At 38.7% G+C, this 18714-nt stretch overlaps 1 protein-coding gene across 2 annotated transcripts in view; it reads left to right on the top strand.

Moving 5' to 3' along the window:
• The first annotated feature begins 570 nt into the window (after positions 1 to 570).
• LOC138651257 (sodium/potassium-transporting ATPase subunit gamma-like) overlaps positions 571 to 18714 on the top strand; it is a 31941-nt gene continuing 13797 nt past the window's right edge. The window contains exon 1 of one of the 2 annotated variants that reach the window (XM_069741311.1): positions 571 to 696. In XM_069741311.1, coding sequence (XP_069597412.1) covers positions 663 to 696 — 34 coding nt within the window. In that variant the 5' untranslated portion in view covers positions 571 to 662. Of the gene's footprint in view, positions 697 to 1793; positions 2041 to 18714 lie in introns of those variants that run through there. The other variant, XM_069741312.1, reaches the window with a different exon arrangement.

Raw genomic sequence — 18714 nt, 5'->3', positions numbered from 1 at the left:
TTACACCCCAGCCTAATTTGCACAGTATTGTATATACAAATACAGATACATTTACTTGTTATGTATGTTATGACGCACAGGAGATAAACGTGGGGCGGAAAACCTAAAAGATTAAATCTCGCCTCCTACACACAACCGCCGGCGGCATTTTTTTTTCCACTTATGATCCTGAACCATTTTCTCGATACGACTTCATTTATATTTTATGACATTCTAAGAATCCCAGGAAAAGCAGATCGGGCGCGTCTGAAGGTTAATCCCGCCTGGAACATAACTAGTTAATAGGAGAAATGGAGGAATTAACTTAAAAGAACACTAAATATTGTATTCTGCTCAGTCTGGGGGCGGGGCTTGTAGAACACAATGTATCAATTTTCTGCTCAGTGTTCCTTAAAGGAGAATGTGCTCAAAAATGTAAAAACTCAGATTTCTCTGACGGAATCGCTTCCTATCGGATGATTTAGGGGATGTGCAGAATCCTCTATAGATTTGGGACATGGGAACATGGGAGCTGTGGGCTGGTCCATCATGCAGCAATGTGATGGGGAGGGGAGATGCAGACAGGGGGTTGGTGCAAAGATGCTTTAAAGGGCTGGACCAGGGGGGCATGGATGCGGCTGGATTTTGAGGAATGAGGAGATGCCAATGGAAGGAGCGGCAGGATGGGTCATTTGAGGACATGTGGCGAGGGCTCAGGTGCAGCAGAGCCGACTTTGTTCATTTAGCGGAGTCGAATGTGTCAGATGCAGCAGAGCTGAGTTTATTGATGGAGCAGGGATGATATGGCCTAGTCAGGCGTTTGCAGAGCATGATTTATTCATGTCAGGAACAGCACTTTACACATAGACGGATACAGCAGAGCGGAATATGCTACAGCAAAGACGAGTCTCGGTGTAGCAGAGCCAAAATTAACATGGAGCTGAGTGTGTCAGGTGCAGGACAGCCACATATTATGTAGCAGAGCCGAGTTTGTAAGACTTAGGTGCTGTAGGGATCCTAGTGGATCAGGTGCAGCTCATGCAGCAGAGCCTATTCAGCGTAGGATGACTATGTAGCAAATAGGAGTTTGTCATTTTAACTGGAGCCAATAGCTGAGCTGTGAGCGCCAGATAAGAGGCACCATGCCCTATATATATATATATATATATATATATATATATATATATATATATATATATATATATATATAAAAGGGTTTTTCAATTCCGGGGTCAATTTTAGTTTATTTAAAGGCATGTCCATCATTTTTGCCATTCGGTTTCATTAACAGTTTTGCACCGTTTGGCCTAGTTTCTCTCACATTCAGTTCTGACGTGGTGTGTGGTCATAAATCAGCTGAGAGGAGCTCAGACAAAGACAGATGAGGGAGTTAGAAACTCTCCCACTGGACCGTCAGGATGAGCTCACTGACAGATTCTCAGTTAACCCGTTCTGCAGCCAGCAATGGACAGAGTCTGGGTGCAAAACATTTAATGAAACAAAAAAACGAATTCGAAAACATAGACTTTAATGTGTGTCATTTGGCACAACCCATCCTTATAGCAATGGACTAGGTGTGACCCTAGTGTGGTCTATGGGGTCGGTGGGGGGCGCTGCTCCTGGGATGGGGTCAGTTTATTTAATCCGCATCTTCTCCGCACTCTCAGCTGCAGCCAGCCCCAGCATCTCTCCAATCCGGGGGCCAATGGCGGAGCTGATGGTGGTTTAGACTTGCAGTGATTGGTAGAGAGAGAGAGCCCCCTGGGAGAGAGGGATAAATGTAAGGACCCCCTCCTCTCCTCCCCACCTTAGCCAGCTGTGTGACTTCAGGTCTGCAGTGCTCCACTCCATAAGAGCAGGCAGATCCCACACTACATCCACTGCGCACACCGGGCTCTGCTACATGCACTGACTCCTGGCATCACTCATGCACACAGCATATAGGACATAGCACCCCACAGATTGGCACCGAACTCTGCACCCCAACACAGGGACAGGCAAACTAGTGTCACTCCCTCCGCCACTGCAGTATGGCCACCCCAACCGAAAGAAGCGGAACAGGTAGGAAAAGAATGGAAAGAAATGCGTGTGGCCCTTAGGGGCCATTTGTGATAGAGATTTGGACTCTAGGAGGTTAATATACCCAGGTGCATGCTACTGGCTGCAAACCCCTTTATAAGGCATGGAAAGAGTTATTAGGCTCAGTTATGGGTGATGTCGGGTCCGCATGGCACGTCTTCGGGTCTCGGGTCCATATTCTGCAGGGAGGACCGTCTTCTCTGCAGTATGTTCCTCCTCCATCCTTACTGCAGGTGCATTGCAGTGTCCCAGCTCTTCCTGTGTGCTGCTGCAAGCTGGAGCACACGGGGTTAAAGGATGGACCGGGAGGGCTCACAGGAGGGGGGCAGGATAAATTCTGGGGGTGACTGACCATAGAGAAGGTTTAGAGGAGATCTATGCAATGATTGGGGTCATGGGAGGTGGATTCATGGAAAGTTCTCTGCAGTCATTAGGATCACACTTGAGGAGTCACATAGGGACAGGCAGGGGGCACACATCGCCCATCCTAGAATATCGGGGCAGGGGGCACACATCGCCCATCCTAGAATATCGGGGCAGGGGGCACACATCGGCCATCCTAGAATATCCGGGCAGGGGGCACACATCGGCCATCCTGGAATATCGGGGCAGGGGGCACACATATCGGCCATCCTAGAATATCCGGGCAGGGGGAACACATATCGGCCATCCTAGAATATCCGGGCAGGGGGAACACATCGGCCATCCTAGAATATCTGGGCAGGGAGCACACATCGGCCACCCTAGAATATCTGGACATGGGGCAAACATCGGGCATCCTAGAATATCCGGGCAGGGGGCACACATTGGGCATCCTAGAATATCCGGGCAGGGGAAACACATCGGCCATCCTAGAATATCCGGGCAGGGGGCACATATCAGGCATCCTAGAATATCCAGGCAGGGGGCACACATCGGGCATCCTAGAATATCTGGGCAGGGGGAACACATTGGGCATCCTAGAATATCCAGGCGGGGGAAGGGGACACATCGGGCATCCTAGATTATCTGGGCAGGGGGAACACATCGAGCATCCTAGAATATCGGGGCATGGGGCACACATCGGGCATCCTAGAACATCTGGGCAGGAGGCACACATCGGGCATCCTAGAATATCGGGGTAGGGGGCACACATCAAGCATCCTAGAATATCGGGGCAGGGGGAACACATCGGGCATCCTAGAATATCCGGGCAGGGGGAACACATCGGGCATCCTAGAACATCCGGGCAGGGGGAACACATCGGGCATCCTAGAATATCCAGGCAGGGGGAACACATCGGGCATCCTAGAATATCCGGGCAGGGGGAACACATCGGGCATCCTAGAATATCCGGGCAGGGGGAACACATCGGGCATCCTAGAATATCCAGGCAGGGGGAACACATCGGGCATCCTAGAATATCCGGGCAGGGGGAACACATCGGGCATCCTAGAATATCTGGGCAGGGGGAACACATCGGGCATCCTAGAATATCCGGGCAGGGGGAACACATCGGGCATCCTAGAATATCCAGGTAGGGGGCACACATCGCCCATCCTAGAATATCTGGGCAGGGGGAACACATCGGGAGCCCAGAATATCTGGGCAGGGGGCACACATCGGGCATCCTAGAATATCCGGGCAGGGGGAACACATCAGGCATCCTAGAATATCGGGGCAGGGGGCATACATCAGGCATCCTTGAATATCCGGGCAGGGGGAACACATCGGCCATCCTAGAATATCTGGGCAGGGGGGAAAACATTGGGCATCCTACAATATCTGGGCAGGGGGGAACACATTGGGCATCCTAGAATATCTGGGCAGGGGGCACACATCGGGAGCCTAGAATATCTGGGCAGGGGGCACACAACAGCCATCCTAGAATATCCGGGCAGGGGGAACACATCGGCCATCCTAGAATATCGGGGCAGGGGGCATACATCGGGCATCCTAGAATATCCGGGCAGGGGGAACACATCGGCCATCCTAGAATATCTGGGCAGGGGGGAACACATTGGGCATCCTACAATATCTGGGCAGGGGGGAACACATTGGGCATCCTAGAATATCTGGGCAGGGGGAACACATTGGGCATCCTAGAATATCCGGGCAGGGGGAACACATCGAGCATCCTAGAATATCTGGGCAGGGGGCACTCATCGGGCATCCTGGAATATCCGGGCAGGGTGCACACATCGGCCATCCTAGAATATCCAGGCGGGGGGGGGGGGGAGGGATACATTGGGCATCCTAGAATATCCGGGCAGGGTGTACACATCGGGCATCCTAGAATATCCGGGCAGGGGGAACACATCGGGCATCCTAGAATATCCGGGCAGGGGGCACACATCGGGCATCCTAGAATATCCGGGCAGGGGGAACACATTGGGCATCCTAGAATATCCGGGCAGAGGGAACACATTGGGCATCCTAGAATATCTGGGCAGAGGGAACACATCGGGCATCCTAGAATATCCAGGCAGGGGCACACATCAGGCATCCTAGAATATCCAGGCAGGGGGAACACATCGAGCATCCTAGAATATCCGGGCAGGGGGAACACATCGGGCATCCTAGAATATCCGGGCAGGGGGAACACATTGGGCATCCTAGAATATCCGGGCAGGGGGAACACATCGGACATCCTAGAATATCCGGGCAGGGGGGACACATCGGGCATCCTAGAATATCCAGGCAGGGGGAACACATCGGACATCCTAGAATATCCGGGCAGGGGGGACACATCGGGCATCCTAGAATATCCGGGCAGGGGGCACACATCGGCCATCCTAGATTATCCGTAGAGTGACAGATTGGGGCCGAGCTGCATTAAAGATTTAAGAATGGGCAGGAGCTGCTGGAGGAGACTTGGAGAAAGTGAGGAGGATGAATGGGGAATGGAGGAGGAGGGGAAAGGGTCAGGGTATAGGAGCCCCATCCCAATGGAAGGAATAGTAATGATTAGGATGATGGGGGTGATGAATGATGATGATGATTGTGCTAAAACTTTTTTTTTGCAAATGTTACCTAATTGGCACAACATTGTGCCGGTGATCCCAAAGTATTTGAAGACCCAAAATAAGTGCTAACCCCAACCGAAATGTATAAATGTAGACATTCCCATTGTAGAATTCTATAAAATCAGTCATTTAGACCTATATTTGAGTTTAATCAGACATATTGCTCCAAAAGGGGAGCAAGAACTTGTTTTGGGGGCTCAGGAGGTATCAATGGTTTTGGGCTGTAGATGGTCCTCCAAAGACTAGTTGGTCTTGATATTGGTGCCCCCCTACTTCCTCGATCAGCCCCTCTGGAGGCGACTCTATGGTGCAATTGCTCTCTTTCCCTATAGCACCTCTGCAGGTATCTTTGGGAATTACGCAGCTCAAGATAGGACCAATGGCCACGCGCTGATATGAATGGCCACCGGTGGTCCTCTAGAGGTCAGACTAGCATGGTAACTTGGGCACCCCTCCTAGTGGAGACATGCACTTTTTATAGTTTTATATAACAGGCTAACATGTAATAATAACAAAGATTAAAATACCAGATTGAGATTTGTTCCTTGTCCTGGGACGAGTTTTCGGGAAGATCCATGGATTGGCCTGAAATGAATAATGGAGCAGACAGCGGCTAAGGTTTTCCCCAGTGGCTCCATTCCGGGACTCCAGAAATAGGATCTCCTGAGCTTCCCTGATCTGTTCTCCAAGAATAAAAAGGATGCCCGCCACCCGTCCCGGTGCCACTCAGGGTGCCAGGTTATGCAGATGCTTCAATGTATTCAGCAGTAATGAAGGCACTGAACCAAACTGCCGACCTATAAAAAGAAAATCGCTTTACATGCAGTAGCGGCATCACCTAACTAATTGTCTCTGACTTCTGCGAGACTTCTTCCCTCGCTTGGTCAGTCACTTAGCAACTGTTCAAGATCTTATATTCTTGGAAAATCTTATCTTGGCATCTCGTTCTTCCAACGCCAATTATACCTGACACTTGGAAATAGAGGTCTATGGGACAAACATTAGGCGAGGTCAATGGTGGCATCATAGAAGGCCACATGGGAGGTCTAACTTGGATGTGGTCAGAGTTAAGGAACTGTTTAAGATCCTATATTCTTGGAAAATCTTGTAATGGCATCTCGTTCTTCCAACACCAATTATACCTCACACTTGGAAATACAGGTTTATGGGGCAACATTAGGCGAAGTCAATGGTGGCATCATAGAAGGCCACATGGGAGGTCTAACTTGTATGTGGTCAGGGTAAGAGGAACTGTTCAAGATCCTATATTCTTATGCTGGCATCTCATTCTTCCAACGTCAATTATACCTGACACTTGGAAATACAGGTCTATGGGGCAAACATTAGGCGAGGTCAATGGTGGCATCATAGAAGGCCACATGGGAGGTCTAACTTGTATGTGGTCAGAGTAAGAGGAACTGTTCAAGATCCTATATTCTTATGCTGGCATCTCATTCTTCCAACGTCAATTATACCTGACACTTGGAAATACAGGTCTATGGGGCAAACATTAGGCGAGGTCAATGGTGGCATCATAGAAGGCCACATGGGAGGTCTAACTTGTATGTGGTCAGGGTAAGAGGAACTGTTCAAGATCCTATATTCTTATGTTGGCATCTCGTTCTTCCAACGCCAATTATACCTGACACTTGGAAATACAGGTCTATGGGGCAAACATTAGGCGAGGTCAATGGTGGCATCATAGAAGGCCACATGGGAGGTCTAACTTGTATGTGGTCAGGGTAAGAGGAACTGTTCAAGATCCTATATTCTTATGTTGGCATCTCGTTCTTCCAACGCCAATTATACCTGACACTTGGAAATACAGGTCTATGGGGCAAACATTAGGCGAGGTCAATGGTGGCATCATAGAAGGCCACATGGGAGGTCTAACTTGTATGTGGTCTGAGTAAGAGGAACTGTTCAAGATCCTATATTCTTATGTTCGTATCTCGTTCTTCCAACGTCAATTATACCTGACACTTGGAAATACAGGTCTATGGGGCAAACATTAGGCGAGGTCAATGGTGGCATCATAGAAGGCCACATGGGAGGTCTAACTTGTATGTGGTCAGGGTAAGAGGAACTGTTCAAGATCCTATATTCTTATGTTGGCATCTCGTTGTTCCAACGCCAATTATACCTGACACTTGGAAATACAGGTCTATGGGGCAAACATTAGGCGAGGTCAATGGTGGCATCATAGAAGGCCACATGGGAGGTCTAACTTGTATGTGGTCAGAGTAAGAGGAACTGTTCAAGATCCTATATTCTTATGCTGGCATCTCGTTCTTCCAACGTCAATTATACCTGACACTTGGAAATACAGGTCTATGGGGCAAACATTAGGCGAGGTCAATGGTGGCATCATAGAAGGCCACATGGGTGGTCTAACTTGTATGTGGTCAGAGTAAGAGGAACTGTTCAAGATCCTATATTCTTATGTTGGCATCTCGTTCTTCCAACGTCAATTATACATGACAATTGGAAATACAGGTTTATGGGGCAAACATTAGGCGAGGTCAATGGTGGCACCATAGAAGGTCACATGGGAGGTCTAACTTGTATGTGGTCAGAGGAGGACCAGTCAGGAGGTTTTCAATCCAAGATATCAAGCAAAATGGCCTCCAGATATCTACCAAGTAGGTACTGTCTTCCCTGCAGGAACTAATAGGAGTTCAACCTTGGAAGAAAACTCTAATAGGAGACTAGGATTTAGTACCCTTAAGTTACTTAGTTCAAAATCCTCATTTAGGAGCCAAAGTTAAAAGCGGCCACATAAAGATCTACGTGAACAGGCATATCCATGCATTTCACAGAAAGCCTAGTAATGGTTTACTGTCTTATTCCTCCTGAGGTTGCACTAATGGGTTATGTTTTTACATTTTCTCAATATCACCTGTGGTCATAAGGGAGCTTAGTTTACAGTGTTGATCTACCTTATTGTTACCAGTTGAACTATCTTATTGCTATTTATTAAGTCCTGTGACTTTGATATTACTATATACATGGCCTAGAATACAGATATCTTTATTATGATTTATTTTTCCACATTATCACCTGCAGCCATGGGGGAGCTTAGTTTAGTGAAGTAAATTAAATACAGTGGAATTAGTATTGTGGCATATTGATTCAAGTGAGTCATCTACATGGCTTAAAAAAAAACAATATCAAGATCAACCTTTTTACATTTTCCTATATTTCACCTGTGGTCATAGGGGAGCTTAGTTAAGTTATGCAGATAGCAATAGCATCTGCACTCTAGGCAATTCTTAAAGTCATATGACTAAATATTTTTTAGTATATTGCTTAGAATATAAATATAAAGATGCTAAATAGTAGAGGTAACAGCTCTCTGATGTCACTTAGGGTGATGGTTGGAGCTTAGTTTAGTTGCATAGATTATCTACACTAATCAATGTAATTGCTAATTGTTGAGTCTTGTGAGTTGTATATTTTATGTAAATGGTCTAAAGTACAGATATGATTTTTATATTTTTGTCAGTTTCACTTGTCGTTATACTGAGTTTAGTTTAGTGATGCAGTTGGCATACAGAGCATATAATACAGTTATTATTGATATCCATTGCCAAAATGGAGTTTGAGTATTTTATGCACATGACCCAAAATACAAATATTCTGTTTTTCATTTGTGTTATAGGGGAGCTTAGTTAAGTTATGTAGATTGTCTAGAGTTTAATAGTTATTGCTATTCTTTGAGTCCAATGACTTGAATTTTTTTTTGTATATTGCAGATAATACAAATGTAAATAGGTTTAGTAAGAGATTCAACAGCTCTGTAATAGCACCTGTGGTCATAGTGGAGCTTAGTTTAGTTACATAGATGATCTAAACTGCCCATTGTATTCGCTAATTGTTTAGTCTTGTAAGTTGAATATTCGTATGTTAATGGCCTAAAATACAGATATCATTAGGAGGATTTTTATATTTTTAACATTACCACCTGCAGTCATAGGGAGCTTAGTTTAGTAATGTGGATGATATACACTGCACACATAATTGATATTGATTGATTTAAGAGAGTTGATATTATATGTTCATGACCTAAAATACGAATAGTGTTATTATTAGGCTCTTTATATTTCACAGCTCTATATGGTCTCCTGTAGTTATAGGGGAGCTTAGTTAAGTTATATAAATTAGAGCGCAGTTGCGATTGTTATATTTTGATGCCTATGAGTTGAATTTTTATATAAAAGGTGGTTATATATATTTTATAAGGTGACTGAGAATTTTCTTTACATGGCATAGGATACAAATAACATTCTGTATTTTCACCTGTGGTTATAGGGGAGCTTAGTTAAGTTAATTAGATAACCTTGTATGCAGGTGTTATTGCATTATGTTTGTCTGTTTAATTGAGCCTCTGTTTGCATGGCATGGCACTTAGCTTTGTTACCACTCTATAGTTTCACCCATGATCATAGGGGAGATTATTTAAGTTGATGGTCAAGAATACAGCCATTATGGCTATTCATTTAGACCATTGAGTTGATAATTTTTTACGTATATGGCCTACAATACAGAAACCAGTAGCATACACCATGGTGCATTAGTATCTCTACAATGATGTAAAAAAAAATAGTGCTACCTGTGGTCATAAGGCAACTTAGATTATATAGATTGCCTAGAGTGTAGGTGTCATTGCTATGTTGCTTTTATTTTGTTTTTCCTGCCTCTAGATAAATAATCTTGAGTATCATATTCTTACAGCCTTGTAGTGTCATCTCTGGTCACTAGGATGCTTAGTTAAGATATGTTGATGGTTTACAGAGGAGCAGTTATTGCTACTTGGGGAGTCCTGTGAGTTTAAGCATTTAACAAGACCCTGTATAAAGAAGCTACAATGTAACTGTAGGTACTGCTTTTCTGTGACCTGTAGTCATTAGGGAGTTTAGGTGAATTTAGTGATGCAGATGGCTAAAATGTAACCACTTTATTGTTTCACCTGTAGTCATTAGGGAGTTTAGGTGAATTTAGTGATGCAGGTGGCTAAAATGTAACCACTTTGTTGTTTCACCTGTAGTCATTAGGGAGTTTAGGTGAATTTAGTGATGCAGGTGGCTAAAATGTAACCACTTTGATGTTTCACCTGTAGTCATTAGGGAGTTTAGGTGAATTTAGTGATGCAGGTGGCTAAAATGTAACCACTTTGATGTTTCACCTGTAGTCATTAGGGAGTTTAGGTGAATTTAGTGATGCAGGTGGCTAAAATGTAACCACTTTGTTGTTTCACCTGTAGTCATTAGGGAGTTTAGGTGAATTTAGTGATGCAGGTGGCTAAAATGTAACCACTTTGTTGTTTCACCTGTAGTCATTAGGGAGTTTAGGTGAATTTAGTGATGCAGGTGGCTAAAATGTAACCACTTTGATGTTTTACCTGTAGTCATTAGGGAACTTGGCTGAATATCGTGATGTACGTAGATGATATTTGAGTTGATATTTTGAGTTGTTATTTTGTACAACTCAAGTATGAAAAAGAAAACTGATATGTAATACAAGTCAAAATTAGAAAATAAATCTTTGAGTGAACAGCTGGAGAAAGGAACTATGTAGAGTGTAACAACCCTGTTATTAAAAACGTATTGAGCTTGTCTGAAACTCAATTCACTATATACTTTTCCCATAGAAAAAAATGCCTCGTAATCAACACTCAATCCAATAACACATTAATGACATCACTATTAATCTCACAGAGTGGTCTGATCCTAACTACTACTACTACTACTACTGTGTGCGCAATATATTGGAATAAATCAATATTCAGCTTTAACTCAACACAGTATAAAAAAGGAAACACCCTGATAATCAAGACAGGGCGAAACACATTATCAGTTCTCTGAAAGACAAGAAGACGTATGGAAATAAACTGGAATATGTCAAAGCATCTACACATCCAAGAAGCTTGATGTAAGAAGCTCAAAGCAAGCAAAAAACTTCATAAAAGACCCGAAGCAACAGCACAGAAAGTAACACTCCAAACTGTGCTACATAAAACCGCAGTCACATCATGACCTAGCAAACCAAAGACATCTATAGTATAATATGTCACATACAGCTAGAAATTAGATAAGGAGCAATATTATAGTAGTTATATTCTTGTACATAGGAGCAGTATTATAGTAGTTATATTCTTGTACATAGGGGCAGTATTATAGTAGTTATATTCTTGTACATAGGAGCAGTATTATAGTAGTTATATTCTTGTACATAGGAGCAGTATTATAGTAGTTATATTCTTGTACATAGGGGCAGTATTATAGTAGTTATATTCTTGTACATAGGAGCAGTATTATAGTAGTTATATTCTTGTACATAGGAGCAGTATTATAGTAGTTATATTCTTGTACATAGGGGCAGTATTATAGTAGTTATATTCTTGTACATAGGAGCAGTATTATAGTAGTTATATTCTTGTACATAGGGGCAGTATTATAGTAGTTATATTCTTGTACATAGGAGCAGTATTATAGTAGTTATATTCTTGTACATAGGGGCAGTATTATAGTAGTTATATTCTTGTACATAGGAGCAGTATTATAGTAGTTATATTCTTGTACATAGGAGCAGTATTATAGTAGTTATATTCTTGTACATAGGGGCAGTATTATAGTAGTTATATTCTTGTACATAGGAGCAGTATTATAGTAGTTATATTCTTGTACATAGGAGCATTGTTATAGTAGTTATATTCTTGTACATGGGGCAGTATTATAGTAGTTATATTCTTGTATATAGCAGTATTATAGTAGTTATATTCTTGTACATAGGGAGCAGTATTATTATAGTTATATTCTTGCACATAGGAGGCGGTATTATAGTAGTTATATTCTTGTACATAGGAGCAGTATTATAGTAGTTATATTCTTGTACATAGGGCAGTATTATAGTAGTTATATTCTTGTACATAGTGGCAGTATTATAGTAGTTATATTCTTGTACATAGGAGCAGTATTATAGTAGTTATATTCTTGTACATAGGGGCAGTATTATAGTAGTTATATTCTTGTACATAGGAGCAGTATTATAGTAGTTATATTCTTGTACATAGTGGCAGTATTATAGTAGTTATATTCTTGTACATAGGAGCAGTATTATAGTAGTTGTATTCTTGTACATAGGAGCAGTAATATAGTAGTTGTATTCTTGTACATAGGAGCAGTATTATAGTAGTTATATTCTTGTACATAGGGGCAGTATTATAGTAGTTATATTCTTGTACATAGGAGCAGTATTATAGTAGTTATATTCTTGTACATAGGAGCAGTAATATAGTAGTTGTATTCTTGTACATAGGAGCAGTATTATAGTAGTTATATTCTTGTACATAGGGGCAGTATTATAGTAGTTATATTCTTGTACATAGGAGCAGTATTATAGTAGTTATATTCTTGTACATAGTGGCAGTATTATAGTAGTTATATTCTTGTACATAGGAGCAGTATTATAGTAGTTGTATTCTTGTACATAGGAGCGGTATTATAGTAGTTGTATTCTTGTACATAGGGGCAGTATTATAGTAGTTATATTCTTGTACGTAGGAGCAGTATTATAGTAGTTATATTCTTGTACATAGGAGCAGTATTATAGTAGTTATATTCTTGTACATAGGAGCAGTATTATAGTAGTTATATTCCTGTACATAGGGGCAGTATTATAGTAGTTATATTCTTGTACATAGGGGCAGTATTATAGTAGTTATATTCTTGTACATAGGAGCAGTATTATAGTAGTTATATTCCTGTACATAGGGGCAGTATTATAGTAGTTATATTCTTGTACATAGGGGCAGTATTATAGTAGTTATATTCTTGTACATAGGAGCAGTATTATAGTAGTTATATTCCTGCACATAAGAGCAGTATTATAGTAGTTATATTCTTGTACATAGGAGCAGTATTATAGTAGTTATATTCTTGTACATAGGAGCAGTATTATAGTAGTTATATTCCTGCACATAAGAGCAGTATTATAGTAGTTATATTCTTGTACATAGGAGCAGTATTATAGTAGTTATATTCCTGTACATAGGGGCAGTATTATAGTAGTTATATTCTTGTACATAGGGGCAGTATTATAGTAGTTATATTCTTGTACATAGGAGCAGTATTATAGTAGTTATATTCCTGCACATAAGAGCAGTATTATAGTAGTTATATTCTTGTACATAGGAGCAGTATTATAGTAGTTATATTCTTGTACATAGGAGCAGTATTATAGTAGTTATATTCTTGTACATAGGAGCAGTATTATAGTAGTTATATTCTTGGACATAGGAGCAGTATTATAGTAGTTATATTCTTATACATAGGAGGCAGTATTATAGTAGTTATATTCTTGTACATAGGGGCAGTATTATAGTAGTTATATTCTTGTACATAGGGGCAGTATTATAGTAGTTATATTCTTGTACATAGGGGCAGTATTATAGTAGTTATATTCTTGTACATAGAGGCAGTATTATTATAGTTATATTCTTGTACATAGGAGGCGGCATTATAGTAGTTATATTCTTGTACATAGGAGGCGGCATTATAGTAGTTATATTCTTGTACATAGGAGCAGTATTATAGTAGTTATATTCTTGTACATAGTGGCAGTATTATAGTAGTTATATTCTTGTACATAGTGGCAGTATTATAGTAGTTATATTCATGTACATAGGAGCAGTATTATAGTAGTTGTATTCTTGTACATAGGAGCAGTATTATAGTAGTTGTATTCTTGTACGTAGGAGCAGTATTATAGTAGTTATATTATTGTACGTAGGGGCAGTATTATAGTAGTTATATTCTTGTACGTAGGGGCAGTATTATAGTAGGTATATTCTTGTACGTAGGGGCAGTATTATAGTAGTTATATTCTTGTACATAGGAGCAGTACTATAATAGTTATATTCTTGTACATAGGAGCAGTATTATAGTAGTTATATTCCTGTACATAGGGGCAGTATTATAGTAGTTATATTCTTGTACATAGGAGCAGTATTATAGTAGGTATATTCTTGTACATAGGGGCAGTATTATAGTAGTTATATTCTTGTACATAGGAGCAGTATTATAGTAGTTATATTCTTGTACATAGGGGCAGTATTATAGTAGTTATATTCTTGTACATAGGAGCAGTACTATAATAGTTATATTCTTGTACATAGGAGCAGTATTATAGTAGTTATATTCCTGTACATAGGGGCAGTATTATAGTAGTTATATTCTTGTACATAGGAGCAGTATTATAGTACGTATATTCTTGTACATAGGGGCAGTATTATAGTAGTTATATTCTTGTACATAGGAGCAGTATTATAGTAGTTATATTCTTGTACATAGGAGCAGTATTATAGTAGTTATATTCTTGTACATAGGGGCAGTATTATAGTAGTTATATTGTTGTACATAGGGGCAGTATTATAGTAGTTATATTGTTGTACATAGGGGCAGTATTATAGTAGTTATATTCTTGTACAGAGGAGCAGTATTATAGTAGTTATATTCTTGTACATAGGAGCAGTATTATAGTAGTTATATTTTTGAATATAGGGGCAGTATTATAGTAGTTATAGTCTTTTATATAGGGGCAGTATTATAGTAGTTATAGTCTTTTATATAGGGGCAGTATTATAGTAGTTATATTCTTGAATATAGGGGTAGTATTATAGTAGTTATATTCTTGTACATAGGAGCAGTATTATAGTAGTTATATTCTTGTACATAGGGTCAGTATTATAGTAGTTATATTCTTGTACATAGGAGCAATATTATAGTAGTTATATTCTTGTACATAGGGGCAGTATTATAGTAGTTATATTCTTGTACATAGGGGCAGTATTATAGTAGTTATATTCTTGAATATAGGGGCTGTATTATAGTAGTTATATTTTTGAATATAGGGGCAGTATTATAGTAGTTATATTCTTGAATATAGGGACAGTATTATAGTAGTTATATTCTTGTACATAGGGGCAGTATTATAGTAGTTATATTCTTGTACATAGGGAGCAGTATTATAGTAGTTATATTCTTGTACATAGGGAGCAGTATTATAGTAGTTATATTCTTGTACATAGGGGCAGTATTATAGTAGTTATATTCTTGTACATAGGGGCAGTATTATAGTAGTTATATTCTTGTACATAGGAGCAGTATTATAGTAGTTATATTCTTGTACATAGGAGCAGTATTATAGTAGTTATATTCTTGTACATAGGGGCAGTATTATAGTAGTTATATTCTTGTACATAGGAACAGTATTATAGTAGTTATATTCTTGTACATAGGAGCAGTATTATAGTAGTTATATTCTTGTACATAGGGGCAGTATTATAGTAGTTATATTCTTGTACATAGGAGCAGTATTATAGTAGTTATATTCTTGTACATAGGGGCAGTATTATAGTAGTTATATTCTTGTACATAGGAGCAGTATTATAGTAGTTATATTCTTGTACATAGGAGCAGTATTATAGTAGTTATATTCTTGTACATAGGGGCAGTATTATAGTAGTTATATTCTTGTACATAGGAGCAGTATTATAGTAGTTATATTCTTGTACATAGGAGCATTGTTATAGTAGTTATATTCTTGTACATGGGGCAGTATTATAGTAGTTATATTCTTGTATATAGCAGTATTATAGTAGTTATATTCTTGTACATAGGGAGCAGTATTATTATAGTTATATTCTTGCACATAGGAGGCGGTATTATAGTAGTTATATTCTTGTACATAGGAGCAGTATTATAGTAGTTATATTCTTGTACATAGGGCAGTATTATAGTAGTTATATTCTTGTACATAGTGGCAGTATTATAGTAGTTATATTCTTGTACATAGGAGCAGTATTATAGTAGTTATATTCTTGTACATAGGGGCAGTATTATAGTAGTTATATTCTTGTACATAGGAGCAGTATTATAGTAGTTATATTCTTGTACATAGTGGCAGTATTATAGTAGTTATATTCTTGTACATAGGAGCAGTATTATAGTAGTTGTATTCTTGTACATATGAGCAGTAATATAGTAGTTGTATTCTTGTACATAGGAGCAGTATTATAGTAGTTGTATTCTTGTACATAGGGGCAGTATTATAGTAGTTATATTCTTGTACATAGGAGCAGTATTATAGTAGTTATATTCTTGTACATAGGAGCAGTAATATAGTAGTTGTATTCTTGTACATAGGAGCAGTATTATAGTAGTTATATTCTTGTACATAGGGGCAGTATTATAGTAGTTATATTCTTGTACATAGGAGCAGTATTATAGTAGTTATATTCTTGTACATAGTGGCAGTATTATAGTAGTTATATTCTTGTACATAGGAGCAGTATTATAGTAGTTATATTCTTGTACATAGGAGCAGTATTATAGTAGTTATATTCCTGCACATAAGAGCAGTATTATAGTAGTTATATTCTTGTACATAGGAGCAGTATTATAGTAGTTATATTCCTGTACATAGGGGCAGTATTATAGTAGTTATATTCTTGTACATAGGGGCAGTATTATAGTAGTTATATTCTTGTACATAGGAGCAGTATTATAGTAGTTATATTCCTGCACATAAGAGCAGTATTATAGTAGTTATATTCTTATACATAGGAGGCAGTATTATAGTAGTTATATTCTTGTACATAGGAGCAGTATTATAGTAGTTATATTCTTGGACATAGGAGCAGTATTATAGTAGTTATATTCTTATACATAGGAGGCAGTATTATAGTAGTTATATTCTTGTACATAGGGGCAGTATTATAGTAGTTATATTCTTGTACATAGGGGCAGTATTATAGTAGTTATATTCTTATACATAGGAGGCAGTATTATAGTAGTTATATTCTTGTACATAGAGGCAGTATTATTATAGTTATATTCTTGTACATAGGAGGCGGCATTATAGTAGTTATATTCTTGTACATAGGAGGCGGCATTATAGTAGTTATATTCTTGTACATAGGAGCAGTATTATAGTAGTTATATTCTTGTACATAGTGGCAGTATTATAGTAGTTATATTCTTGTACATAGTGGCAGTATTATAGTAGTTATATTCTTGTACATAGGAGCAGTATTATAGTAGTTGTATTCTTGTACATAGGAGCAGTATTATAGTAGTTGTATTCTTGTACGTAGGAGCAGTATTATAGTAGTTGTATTCTTGTACGTAGGAGCAGTATTATAGTAGTTATATTATTGTACGTAGGGGCAGTATTATAGTAGTTATATTCTTGTACGTAGGGGCAGTATTATAGTAGGTATATTCTTGTACGTAGGGGCAGTATTATAGTAGTTATATTCTTGTACATAGGGGCAGTATTATAGTAGTTATATTCTTGTACATAGGAGCAGTACTATAATAGTTATATTCTTGTACATAGGAGCAGTATTATAGTAGTTATATTCCTGTACATAGGGGCAGTATTATAGTAGTTATATTCTTGTACATAGGAGCAGTATTATAGTAGGTATATTCTTGTACATAGGGGCAGTATTATAGTAGTTATATTCTTGTACATAGGAGCAGTATTATAGTAGTTATATTCTTGTACATAGGAGCAGTATTATAGTAGTTATATTCTTGCACATAGGGGCAGTATTATAGTAGTTATATTGTTGTACATAGGGGCAGTATTATAGTAGTTATATTGTTGTACATAGGGGCAGTATTATAGTAGTTATATTCTTGTACAGAGGAGCAGTATTATAGTAGTTATATTCTTGTACATAGGAGCAGTATTATAGTAGTTATATTTTTGAATATAGGGGCAGTATTATAGTAGTTATAGTCTTTTATATAGGGGCAGTATTATAGTAGTTATAGTCTTTTATATAGGGGCAGTATTATAGTAGTTATATTCTTGAATATAGGGGTAGTATTATAGTAGTTATATTCTTGTACATAGGAGCAGTATTATAGTAGTTATATTCTTGTACATAGGGTCAGTATTATAGTAGTTATATTCTTGTACATAGGAGCAATATTATAGTAGTTATATTCTTGTACATAGGGGCAGTATTATAGTAGTTATATTCTTGTACATAGGGGCAGTATTATAGTAGTTATATTCTTGAATATAGGGGCTGTATTATAGTAGTTATATTTTTGAATATAGGGGCAGTATTATAGTAGTTATATTCTTGAATATAGGGGCAGTATTATAGTAGTTATATTCTTGTACATAGGGGCAGTATTATAGTAGTTATATTCTTGTACATAGGGAGCAGTATTATAGTAGTTATATTCTTGTACATAGGGAGCAGTATTATAGTAGTTATATTCTTGTACATAGGGGCAGTATTATAGTAGTTATATTCTTGTACATAGGGGCAGTATTATAGTAGTTATATTCTTGTACATAGGAGCAGTATTATAGTAGTTATATTCTTGTACATAGGAGCAGTATTATAGTAGTTATATTCTTGTACATAGGGGCAGTATTATAGCAGTTATATTTTTGTACATAGGAGCAGTATTATAGTAGTTATATTCTTGTACATAGGGGCAGTATTATAGTAGTTATATTCTTGTACATAGGGGCAGTATTATAGTAGTTATATTCTTGAATATAGGGGCAGTATTATAGTAGTTATATTCTTGAATATAGGGGCAGTATTATAGTAGTTATATTC

Source organism: Ranitomeya imitator, chromosome 10 (assembly GCF_032444005.1).
Source record: "Ranitomeya imitator isolate aRanImi1 chromosome 10, aRanImi1.pri, whole genome shotgun sequence".
Lineage (NCBI taxonomy): Eukaryota > Metazoa > Chordata > Amphibia > Anura > Dendrobatidae > Ranitomeya > Ranitomeya imitator.
This window is presented reverse-complemented; position numbering and strand designations above follow the sequence as displayed.